The following is an 11,907-nucleotide window of genomic DNA, read 5'->3' on the forward strand; positions in this document are numbered from 1 at the left end:
CTCTCGGCAGGGACCGAGCTCCCAGGATGCCCCAGTAGGAGGGGGTGGGGCAGCTGGCTGCGGAGCGCTCACCCCGGCAGAGGGCATGGTGCCCAGCGTTCAGCATGTGAAGGATGCAGGGGATGAGCGGTAAAGAGGTGGGCAGCTGGCGCCCATGCGAGGAGGCCCAGGAGGGCACCTCCGCCCCAGTCCCCAAAGCCCTGCACGGGATGGGGCTCAGGCAGGTGTTCCTGTCCCAGCCCTTGTGCCCACCTTGGCACTCCCACGACCGGGCTGTGCCCCCAAGGGCAGCGCCCCCAGACTGGCTCCGGACACCCCTGAGGAGACCCCGAGCGCTGAGTGCGGGGCCCCTCCAGGCGATGGTGTTCTGCATCTTGATACCAGGATGGGCTGCTCTGGATGCTAATCCCTGGGCTCCCGCAGAGCCCACTGGTCCACCCAGGCCCCGCCCCCCCTGCACTGCCCAACAACGCCCCGTCGGCTCCTGCTGATCACGCCCATGCACACAGCCGGGAACCTCTACTGGTAAGCAGCCTGAACAGCAAAACAAAGTGTAAAAGCCTGTATCTTCCGGACCGACCAGACAAGCGGGGCAACCGGAAGGGTGTAGCCACAGCGCCTGGTGGTAGGGAACCCACATTGCGCCTGGGTCCCTCGGCCAGCTGTTGGGCATGTGGGCGCTGTGTTCATTCTAGAATGATGTGGGTGTCCAGAGCTGTGCCTTCCCCCCCCCCCCGCCCCCCACTCCTATGGCCCTTCCCAGCCCTCCGGAAAATGTGCCCCGTGTTTCCCAGGGGCATCGGGGTAGGAAAGTGACAGGGCTCACTGAAGCGAGGGGGCGGAGGGTGCCCCGGTGTTCATGAGATGGAAGCCTGCACCCTGGGAATCCGGGAACTTCTGGCCTGGCCTGCGTTGGCCAGGTGCAGGAGTCCAAAACATACCGAATGAAAAAGAAGGTGACCTTTTTTCCAGGCAGGAAAATGTGGTTTTGGGCTGACTCAGTCTTTTGGAGCATTTGTCATCTAAGTGAGTCCCTGCCCCAGAGCTCCGAGGGTCTGGGCGCGGGTGAAGCGCACAGCCAGGAGGGCGGAATTCCTGCGGCGGGGGTGACAGGGTTGCTGGGAACATGGTGGACGAAGGGCTACAGCCCCCTGTCGTCGCTGGGCCTGCGCTGTGTGCTGTTCGCCCTCTGGAAGGCAGGGTCTCAAGCCCCTGGAAGCATCTGGGAGAACCGTGTCCTCCGCCAGCCCTCGCCCGCCCCTCGCCCACCCCAGAGCCGTTCCTAGGGCCGCGAACTGCTGCGCGCTGAGGCGAGAGGGAGGGACAGACGCGGGGCTGGCGGCCGGTCCCCTGAGCTGAGGTGGGAGCCCAGTGACATCTGCGGTGTGTGTCAGGGACCGGCCGGCTGGTGGCGGCGTGCTCGGCCCGGGGGCTGCAGCGGGCGTGGCGAGCGGGGAGCTCTGTCCTTTACCGGCGCCGCGAGGCCAGGTGCGGAGACGGGGCTCTCCGGGAGGGAACATGGGGTGCGCGGTGAGCGCGCAGTCCGCGACACCCTGCCCTGCCCGCCCCTCCTCCAGCGCCTGGAAACGGGAAGTGAAATTCGGAGGTGGCGCGAGGCCGGGGTGGCGGTGCTCAGCTGCAAATTTCGTAAGCCAGCGGGCAGCTATTTTCCCGTCAGTAAGCAGTACGCTTGCCAAACTGGGCGGTCCCCCATCGGCTCCCCGTGAAGAGGAGCGTTCCGCCAGCGCCACCCTCTGCGGGGACGCTCGCCACCCCATGCGGGCCGCGCGCTCGGCAACTCCACGGCCACCGGGTCCCCGCGGCCACCCCTGCGCGGGACGTCTCCGGTAAGGCCTATGGTGGCCTCCCGGCTTGGGCAGAGGGGGCCGCGGGCGAGGTGGCGGCCAGAGCCGTCCTTCCTCTCGACGGGGACGAGCTCCACTGCGTTCCACGCCAACGCGCAGAGAGGCCGTGCTCATGATTTTTTAAAGGGGCAGGGAGACATTTAAACAGCTTTATTGAGGCACAATTGACATACAACAAGCTGCAATTTTTTAAGTGTACAGTTCAGTGTTTTGACATATGCCTACACCAGTAAAACCACCATCAGGAGAGTGGACACACTCGTCACCCCACAAGTGTCCCCTTGCCCTCATCCTCGGGCCACCAGTGAGCTGTCTCCCTGGGGATTCATTCGCAAAGCTTTAGAAGCCAGTTAAAAGAAGTTTCAAATACCATGTAAATCGAAATGGGATTCTTTAGTGAACTGAGTACTTAAGGGATCAGTACTAGGACCTGAAACAATCTTATTAAATCTGAATATTTGCTCAAAAGGGGAGCGATTCCCCTGACTATATAGTTTGGAAAGAAATCAGTCTTGATGTTTAAATCTTTTTCAAAGTCGTTGCCTTTACTTCTGTTTGCATTTGAATGATGTTAATTTAGTATTCAATTTGAAAATAACACTTGGCCTCAGGTACCTACAATGAAAAGAACTGCCCTTGAAATGGAAGTTTATTTCCCTGCTCTTCGAAATGCCCCCCCCCACACCACACACCCCCGCCCTCACCCGGGCGACCTGCGATGGTGCCCTTTCTCCTTAAGAGCTGGATCTCAGACCCAGGCCTGAGCCGAGGCTGACCCCGCCGCATGAAGCCCACACTGATAGGACAAGCCCTGGGTGATGGTTGCGTCCCTGTGATCAGAGGTCCCGGTGCCACGAGGTCTTATTGAAGGGGCAAGAACAATGAACAAGAACCCAGCTGAAGAGTGACCATGTCAAAGTCCACAGTGCACTGAGCACTGACTGGGCACAGATCCCATCCACACGCGGTCCTCACAGCCCCTCCGGTCCCCGCCTGCAGCAAACTCAGCACAGCAAACACACAGATTCTGAAAAGTTCCCAGTGATTCCATTTGTTTCCTCTCTCAAATATAGCATTGTCTCCTTTACTTATCTCCTTCAATAATGTACAAACCCTTCACAGCTAGAACTGAAAAAACAAATTCATATTCATATTCTTATTTACATAAGGCGGGAAGAAGTTGCAGCTCAGTGCAACACGCAGTAAAGGCAGGGAGGGGAACAGCACAGCCTCTGCGGGAACAGGAGATCGGATGAGGGAGGAGACGCAGGTCAGTGTGGGGAAGGGGAGTTTGGTGGGCGGGGGCGGCCGGTCACCCCACCTCCTCACATGACGCTGACAGGAACGCAGACACGTTCAGACACGCCCTTCGCAGAAAGGGAAATCAGAGGTTCTCAAGTCACAAAGCGGGAGCACGAACAAATCTTGCGTCGCTCGTTCCCCCAGAAGGCAGCTGTCTCACGCTACAGAAAAAAATAATCACAAACAAATTCAGGTTAGTCGCTGTACGTGGTGACATTCTCGACACTCCACCACATGCTCCAAATATCCCAAAGAATGCACATTACCCAGCCCTGTCCCTTCTCCCTCAGGCCCTCGCCACTTTAGGCCTCCCAGGGTCTCACCTTTAGAAGCCGTGAGAGACACATCAGAGCCCTGGGCACTGTCACTGTCTGGGGTGGGACAAAACAGGATGTGGTCAGAGCTCATAGGAGATGTGGCTAAAGGAGGAATCATGGGGGTGGGGGGTGAGCTCCCCCCATGGGCTCCAAATGACACTATCCCAAGGGTCTCAGGGATCACCCCTCCCCCACCATACTCACTTGCAGCCTGAACGTAGATCCCTCCTTTTCCACCTGTGGGAAGAAAACATCTTGTGAGAAGCCAGGGAAGAGGGGTGGGGGCCATGAGGTGCTAAAGGAACTCCCTAGTCCTGGACCCCAGGGAAGTTTCCAGAACTGTGAATTCAGACCCAGAGCACAATGAGGAAACCTAAGGAATGTACATGAGGGGGAACCGGACCAACCACCCTCCTGGAGGTCTGTCCTCAGCAGGGACCTTCCCCTTTATCCTGTGACAGCTGGAAGTCAGGTCCCCTTCAAGAATCTGCGAGGTGATCAATCTGTCCTTCATGTTTACACGTGCATTAATACAGAGTAAGTGTGAGCAGATGGGGCCCCAGGCTGGGAATGAATGCGTGTGCGGATGGTACTTCCCATTAATGAGGCAGGTCACACTCTACCTTGGGCTTGAAACCCCACAGTGGGACAAGAAAATTGAGACCCCACCCCTTCCCTACCTGAGCGCTTCCTCCTCCACATCACAGTTCCCACCACAGCTCCAGTGACCACAAGGACGACCAGGGCAGCAATGATCGCCAAGATGGGGATGGTGGCCGAAGGAGGAGGCTCTAGGAAGGGAACAGACGGTGAGGACCCTGACTCCCTGGGGCCTCTGCCCCGACCCTGCCAAAGTCCTCCAGGGGCTCCCGCTTCCCCTGAGAAGAGGCCCTGTGCCCGCGGCCCCCTCCTCACCCCATCTCAGGGTGAGGGGCTGCGGCAGCCCCTCGTGCTGCACGTGGCACGTGTATCTCTGCTCCTCTCCAGAAGGCACCGCCACTGCCGCCCACTTCTGGAAGGTCCCGTCCCCTGCGGGCCTGGTCTCCACGAGCTCCATGTCCTGGGTCTGGTCCTCCCCGTCACGCTGCCAGGTCAGGGTGATCTCCTCGGGGTAGAAGCCCAGGGCCCAGCACCGCAGGGTGACCGCATTGTCAGAGATGGGGTGGTGGGTCACGTGTGCCTTTGGAGGGTCTGAGGAAAAGGGTCAGAAAATTCAGGAACTTTCATCCCTCATGGGACACTCCACCAGTGCTCTGTGACCATGCTGAGAATGCTTATGACAAATGGGGTGGGGGAAGGGAGCACAAAACCCAGACACCAGACTGGACATAGGTGTCTCCTAGTCTTTAGAAAGTTCCAGAATTCGGCCGAGACACGCCAGGGTCAGAGATAGGTCTCTGAAGGGGAGAGAAGGGATTCCTGGTCCTGACCCGGGTGGGGGCCAAATGACTCAGAAGAGCTGGGGTCAGACCTCAGGCCCACTGCGTGTGGGGCAGCGAACGTGGCCTGAGAGAAAAAGTCCCCAGAGTCCTCAGAGCAGCTGCCACAGTCAAAGGGAACCGCTCGCTGACCAGTTATTCCCCAGATGCTCTTCCCCTCCGTCCCCTGAGAGACAGCACCCCTCATTGTCCATGAGGGAAGTTGGGCCCTCTGGGCGAGCCGCCCTCTGCTACCGGATCTGAAAACCCACACAGACTCATTTTCCAGACCCAGGGGAGGCGGGGGCTCGGGTCCCACTTTCCTCCATCCTCGGAGGAGCCCCGGCCCCCGAGGGAGAGGGGAGGCCCCGCGGGCCCTCGCACCTGCGCGCTGCAGCGTCTCCTTGCCCAGGTCCAGGTGTTTGAGGAGCCACTCCACGCACTCCCCCTCCAGGTAGGCCCTCCAGCGCTCCGTGTCACCGGCCTCCTCCCACTTGCGCCGCGTGATCTGGGCCGCCACGTCGGCCGCGGTCCAGGAGCGCAGGTCCTCGTTCAGCGCGATGTAATCGGCGCCGTCGTAGGCGTACTGATGGTACCCGCGGAGGAGGCGCCCGTCCGGCCCCACGTCGCAGCCGTACATGCCCTGGAGGGTGTGAGACCCTGTCCCCGCCTCGCGTCACCCCGCGTCAGCTCCGCCCAGTGACTGAACCCAAAGTGAAAGCAACACCCGGGGGAGTCCCCGCCGCTTCTGCCCATCGGGTCCCTTAGTCTCTGGGCGAAGCCCAGGCCTGGACTCTCAGGCGACCGCGGCCTGTCCGTGGGGACGGGGTTCGTGACCGGGACCCGGGCCCGTCGCTCACCGGCCTCGCTCTGGTTGTAGTAGCGGCGCAGGGTTCTCAGGTTCACTCGCATAGTCAGTGCTGCGTCACTTAATACCTCCGTCTGCCGGTCCCAGTACCGCGGATCCTCCTGCGCCACCTGCTCCATCCACGGCGCCCGCGGCTCCGCCCTGGGACTCGCGGCGTCGCTGTCGAACCGCGAGATCTGCGTGTCGTCCACGTAGCCAACGGTGACGAAGCGGGGCTCCCCGTGCCCGGGCCGCGACCAGGCGGTGTAGAAATACCTCAGAGAGTGCAAACCTAGGGGCGCAAAGCGGGGAGACTCGCCAGCCCTCCTCCCGGCGCGGGTCCCGGTCCCCGGTCGCAAGAGCCTCGAGGACAGTCAGGGCGGGACGCGGGTTCCGGGCCTGGGCGGTGGGGACGCGCCTTGCCCGGGGCCTGCGTCCCCCCAGGCGGTCCCCTCGCTCCTGCCCCCCGAGAGGCCGTTCCCTCCCGACCCCGCACTCACCCGCCCAGGTCTCGGTCAGGGCCAGGGCCCCCGAGAGCAGCAGCAGGAGGGTTCGGGGCCCCATAAACAGCGTCCTCGGAGTCTGGGGAGAATCTGCGTCCGGACGGCGCCGGGGAGACTTTAAAAACAGGCTTTTCTAGAAACTGGAGGCCAGTGCGAGTGAGAACTGGGGCCCCGTCCTGGGTAACAAACGGGAACAGGAAGCGACCAGAGGGTTGTGAAGTGAGTTTCAATTTCTCGGCGCTCCGGAAACAACAAGATACGAAGATCCGCGCGCACGACGATCCGCGCGCACGAGATCCGCGCGCACGACGATCCGCGCGCACGACGATCCGGCGCGGGGCGGAGCCGGGCCGGCGCGGGCGGGGGGGCCGCGGCGGACGGACTCGGGCTGCAGCTCGGTCTGGAGTCGGGGGATATTCGGCTGCGCCCCGCACCCCGGCACCCCGACCGTGAGCGGGTCTCCGCGGGGACTCTGCCCCCCGCAGGCGGGCCGCGCGCTCGGCATCTGCGCAGTCAGCGGGTCCCCGCGGCCACCCCTGCGCGGGACGTCCCGGTAAGGCCCCAAGGTGGCCGCCCGGCCTGGGGCGAGGGCGCGGCGGGCGAGGCGGCGGCCGGAGCCGTCCTTCCTCTCGACGGGGACCGAGCTCCACCCGGCCCGCGGCCGCGCGCAGAGAGGCCGCGCCAATGACTTTTTGACGGTTGCGGGGAGGGCGCGCGTTCCCAGCCCCAGGGCCGGCATCGTCCGAGCGTGAGGAGCATCTGCATCCGGGCGCGGCAGGGCGGACCTGTAACCGGTCATTACACTGACCCGCTTCTCTAGAAACGGAAACCGATGGGAGTGAGAGCGGGGGCCGCCTCAGGACTATGCTTACAGGAGGACCCGACACTAGCTGTGACAGGGACCGTCTTCGCCTGACCGCGCCGCCCCGACCCCGCCCCACTCCGCGGCCCGGAGAGCGCGCCGCATCGGCCAGCGCCTCCTGGGACCGGCACTGGGATTAACTGAGCTACGACTTAAGCGCCGCTGACTGAAACTTCCACCGCGTGGGAGGGGACGACAAAGGCGGCCTATTAGGAAAAGGTTTCTTGTCCTTTCCCAGCTGGCGGTGGCCGCCTCCGCAGACTCGATTTCCCCGCAGAGCCAGGCGCCCCCCAGCGGATGCGGTGCAGGCCGGGCGAGTACTGGTCTGCCAGCGTCTGCTGCAAGCTCTGCGCTGCGGGTCAGGCCCCCATGGCGCTGACACCAAGGGGCTGCGCCTGCTCCTCCTCCCGGGCACAGCTGATCACGGGAAAGCACGTTCCAGGGCTACCCCCCCACCCCCGAAGCCCTCCAACTCCGCACCAGCACCAGCCCCGACGCCATTCCCAATGCAGCCACGTGGCTCTTTCCTTTCTGCTTCGTGAGTCTCTCCCAGCTGCATAGAAACGTATTAGTTTTCGGGTGGTTCTATATTTGAACAAATTCCATTTCCCATAATTTTCTTTTCTGCTCTCTAGAATTTTCTGATTGCCTTTCCCTGTTTTATTGCGTCACTTGCCTTTTCCGAGCCTCACTTTCTCCGAGCTCTGCATCACCCTCTCTGTCCGTCATCCGTCATGGAGCCCGTGTCCCCGGGTTCCCAGCTGGACTCCTCACTCTCGACTCCTCTCTCTCAGGTCTGTTCCCAGCAGCCAGTATTCACCCTCCTTTCCCTGCCTTCCTGGGCTCCGCCCACCGCCTCCCTCTTTCTGATCTGCTCCTTTGCTTTGCTGGAGTGTATCCCGATGCCACACTCCAGGAAAGCGTGCAGGACATGGGCTCCGGGTCGTTGGCTTTTACGAAAACCTTTATTCTCTCAACTCGTCTACCGACTGTCTTTGTGCAGAATTCTGGGGGCATCTCACCAGTGTCCCCAGACCTCCAAATTGCTGGCATGCTGTCCAGAGCCTCACCCAAAGGCACTGCGGTATACAGGGTCCTAGATCTTGCAGGCCCACCGTCTCCAAGGGTCAGTCAAGAGAAAGCAAAGTGACAGGCTGGTTGGCCTTTCGGTTCCTTACAGCAGGGGTCCCCAACCTGCAGGCCATGGACCGGTGCAGGTCTGTGGCCTGATAGGAACTGGGCCGCACAGCAGGAGGTGAGCGGCGGGCGGGCGAGTGAGCAAAGCTTCATCTGTACCTGCAGCTGCTCCCCAGCGCCAGCACCACCGCCTCAGCCCACCGCAGATCGTCAGGCACTAGATTCTCATAGGAGCACCCGTCCCTGGTCCCAAAAAGGTCGCAGACTGTTGACTTAGAGGGTATCTTACCCTGGAGCTTTTTGCAGTGTTTTCTGCTTTGTGAGTCTTGCATTTGGGATCTAAGAATGAACCTCGTGGTTCCCCAGAAGAAGCTGGGGAGCCTGGCAGTGCTGGAAAGCATGGGCTCATGAAGTGACATTTAGGGGCCCGGCAGTTGTCACCCTTTGGCACAATGTGGTACGGGGAGTGCCGTGAGCGCCGTTAGCAAGGAACCCACTCCTCCTCTGTCTAAACAAACCCGCCTGTCACTTCAGAATTACTGAGATGCATGACAATGAAGAAAAAGCCCCCTATTGTCAGCATCAGGAAGGAACCCCTAGATTCCTAGCCTTTGTTAAAACCAGGACAAATGCCTTTTTCTTTCGGTCCCGGACCTATGAAAAAGGCCGTGAGTGTTCACGGAGGAGGAAGCTACTTCAGCTTCTCCCTAAGGAGACGGAGGGTGGTGACATCTGAGCTGCTTGGGGGGCAGGTGAGAGGGGCGTGAGAGATGGACAGCTCCCCGATAACCTGAGGCACCTCGTGGGGTCTCTGATCACAGCACAGAGTGCTCCCCAAACGCAGCTGGGGGAGATCGCCCCACTGCGTGCCACCCCGAGAGCCACCTTCTGTCGGCGACCCGCTGCCGGGGACCTGGGCAGCAGCCTGAGGAAGGACACTGAGGGTGACGTCTCCGCCCCTGCAGGTGTCCCGAAGGGAGCGTGGTCCTGCAGAGATGCAACTCTACCGCTGACACGGTGTGCGGCCCGCCCGCTCCGGGTAAGCGCCGGTTTCTGAATATGCGATTTTATCGAGATGAAATTTATACAATGTAAAAGTCACCGTTTCAAAGTGACCCGTTTAGTGACCACCAACTCTGTCGACCTCTGAAACGTCACCACTGCCCCGAAAGGGATCTCTGTGCCCACGGGACGACAGTTCCCCTCGCTGCCGTCCCTCAGCCCCGGGCGGACAGGGATCCGCTCTCTGTCCGCACATTTTCCTCTTCTGGACGTTTCATGCAAACGGGATCATGTGGCGCGGGGCCTCTGTGTCTGACTCTTTTCGCTCAGTGTCGTGTTTGTAAGATCCACACTTGTCGTAGCACGTGTCAGGGTTCCATTCCTTTTCATGGAGGAATAGTAGTTAGACACGTATGTGGGAATGTGCTACATTTTGTTAGTCACTCATCTGTTAAAGGACTTAAAAACACATTTTAAACTAACACACCTTTGAGGCAGGATGATTCTATAGTAAGGACAATTTTTTCCAAACAAAGTTTCGGGGAAACTGTACATCCACATGCGAAGCATGAGTTGGACCGTTACCTTACTCCAGACAGAAAAATTAACTCAAAGCAAATCACAGACCTAACCGTAAGAACTAAAATGATAAAACATCTAGAAGAAAACAGAGGAAAAGCTTCATGACATTGGATTTGGCAGCGGTTTCTTTGATATGATATCGAAGGCCCAGGCAAGAAAACTAAAAATACCCAGAAGAGACTTAGTCAAAAGAAGGAAATATTTGCAAATCACATAATCGTTAGGGAAATGGAAATCAAAACCACTATGAGATACCAACTATCCCTATTAGTTGGCAACTACATTAAAAAAATCGTAAGGACACCCAAGTGTTGGCGAGTGTAGAGAAATCGGAACCGTCATGCACTGTTAGTGGGAATTCAAAATAATACACCCACTGTGGAAAAAAGTCTCATTCTAAAACTAAACTCACCTACCACAGAAAGCACAGGTTAAGGGACCGGCGCCACTGAAGAGGAAATGTAAGAAATTCTCATTAAAAACTAATCGGCTTTTTTATTCTGCTTCTGTAAATATTCTTGTTGCAGGGCAGAGCTCGCTTGCACTGTGCTCGACCTGTCCATGTCACTGTTTGTACCCCTAGCAGCCCTCACGTCTTGTGGCACTTTGTATCTGTACAATTGGTGACACTCTGCAGCTGCCGGTGACCCATGATAACTCCCGCCCTAACCGCAGCAACTCCCGCCAATTTGTAAGGATCTGAGCTCGAATCAACCAGTCCGCTCATGTAAAACCCTGTGTATGAGGAAGGTTGTGACTGTGCTCTTGTCCCAGACTTTCACAGTGTTAGCTCCTCTGGGACCGCGTGTGACAGAGTTGAGTTCTCCTTCTCTCCGAGTCACTGCTTGGTTTTTCACTGGATTTGTTTTCGGATTTTTCCACAACACCTCGAGATTATCCCGTGCTTCTGACGCCAGCTGTAAATCAAGGATCCCCAGATTACCCACAGCTTCTCTCTGACGTGGCTACAAATTGGAGATTCCAACCACCCCCTCCTTGAATGCAGTTATTTGCCGAAACAGCTCACAGAACTCAGGAACACACTCACCTGTGTCCACTGGTATGTTCGGAAATGTAACGTAAGGGTCACAGGTGACCGGCCAGATGAAGATACGTGGAGTGAGGTCCAGAGGGTCCCGCATCCAGGAGCTGGTGTCCCCAGGAGCTGGGGCACGCCAGCCTCCCGGCACACGGATCATCAGGCAGCCTGGACGCCTCCGAACCCCGTACTTCTGGCATCGGTACGGTGGCTCCGTCACATTCGCACGACCACTTACTACTCCGCCCCAGCCCTGCTCCCCTCCCCAGAGGATGGGCGGTCGGGCTGAAAGTTCTAAGCCTCAAATCATGGCCTGATCTTTCTGGTCATCAGCCCCTACCCAAGAGCCCAGCCAGAGTCATCTCTTTAGGACAGAGGACTCTCCTGTCGCTGATGAAATTGGGATGGATTTGGGAGCCCTGTATCAGAAACCAGGGCCAGAGGCCAAGACACCCATGTTCATGGTTCACCTTGGGACCTGCGGTGCTAACACAGAGCAAGGCAGGCCTCGTCGGTCCCCAGAGCCATGGCCAGGCTCTGCCCGCCCTGCCGACTGTGGTACCCAGCTGTCCGCCTCCTGAAGGGCCTGTACCCAAGACGCAGCCTGGACACCACTCGGTGGGCTCAGAACTTCACTTCGGCACACACCCTCAAGGTCGAATGAGTCCTTCGGGCCCATCTGAGACCTGCCGCTGGTGCAGCACCCAGGGGGGAGGGTGTTGGTCCTACCTACCCTCAGGCGTCCCCACCTGGGGCAGCCCCTCCTCCCCGCCCCAGCGCATCCTGGGGCCCCGCCCCAGGAAAGACCAGGCCAGGATGAAAGGCACCCGCTCACTGGTTGGCAGTGTCCTCTGGGCCAGCGAGTGCAGATGCCGTGCTCGCTGGTCTATTCTGCCCTCTCCCGAGCCCCTGGTTTGGTCATGATGTGGTTGGCATCCGGTGCTGTGTAGATGTGGGGCGAACAGCATGATGACTTACAGGTATTGTGACGTGATCCCCACAAGAGGTTTAGGTGGCCTCTATCGTTATACGT

The 11,907-nt window shown here is 59.2% G+C and overlaps 1 protein-coding gene across 2 annotated transcripts; it reads right to left on the minus strand.

Moving 5' to 3' along the window:
• Nucleotides 1-2,988: 2,988 nt before the first annotated feature.
• Nucleotides 2,989-6,471, minus strand: LOC107509876 (HLA class I histocompatibility antigen, B alpha chain-like). 2 transcript variants are annotated; one of them, XM_036220266.1, is made up of 8 exons: nucleotides 6,250-6,470; nucleotides 5,763-6,041; nucleotides 5,287-5,562; nucleotides 4,400-4,675; nucleotides 4,165-4,275; nucleotides 3,689-3,721; nucleotides 3,491-3,538; nucleotides 2,989-3,328 (listed from the first exon to the last, which is right to left on the minus strand). In XM_036220266.1, the coding sequence occupies exons 1-8, from the start codon at nucleotides 6,311-6,313 to the stop codon at nucleotides 3,324-3,326; spliced, it is 1,092 nt and encodes a 363-aa protein (XP_036076159.1). In that variant the 5' UTR covers nucleotides 6,314-6,470; the 3' UTR covers nucleotides 2,989-3,323. The 2 variants fall into 2 exon arrangements, with proteins under 2 accessions (XP_036076159.1, XP_036076160.1); XM_036220267.1 differs by lacking the exon at nucleotides 4,165-4,275 and having other exon boundaries at nucleotides 6,250-6,471.
• Nucleotides 6,472-11,907: the final 5,436 nt, after the last annotated feature.

This window comes from Rousettus aegyptiacus, unplaced genomic scaffold (assembly GCF_014176215.1).
Source record: "Rousettus aegyptiacus isolate mRouAeg1 unplaced genomic scaffold, mRouAeg1.p scaffold_m13_p_5, whole genome shotgun sequence".
NCBI lineage: Eukaryota > Metazoa > Chordata > Mammalia > Chiroptera > Pteropodidae > Rousettus > Rousettus aegyptiacus.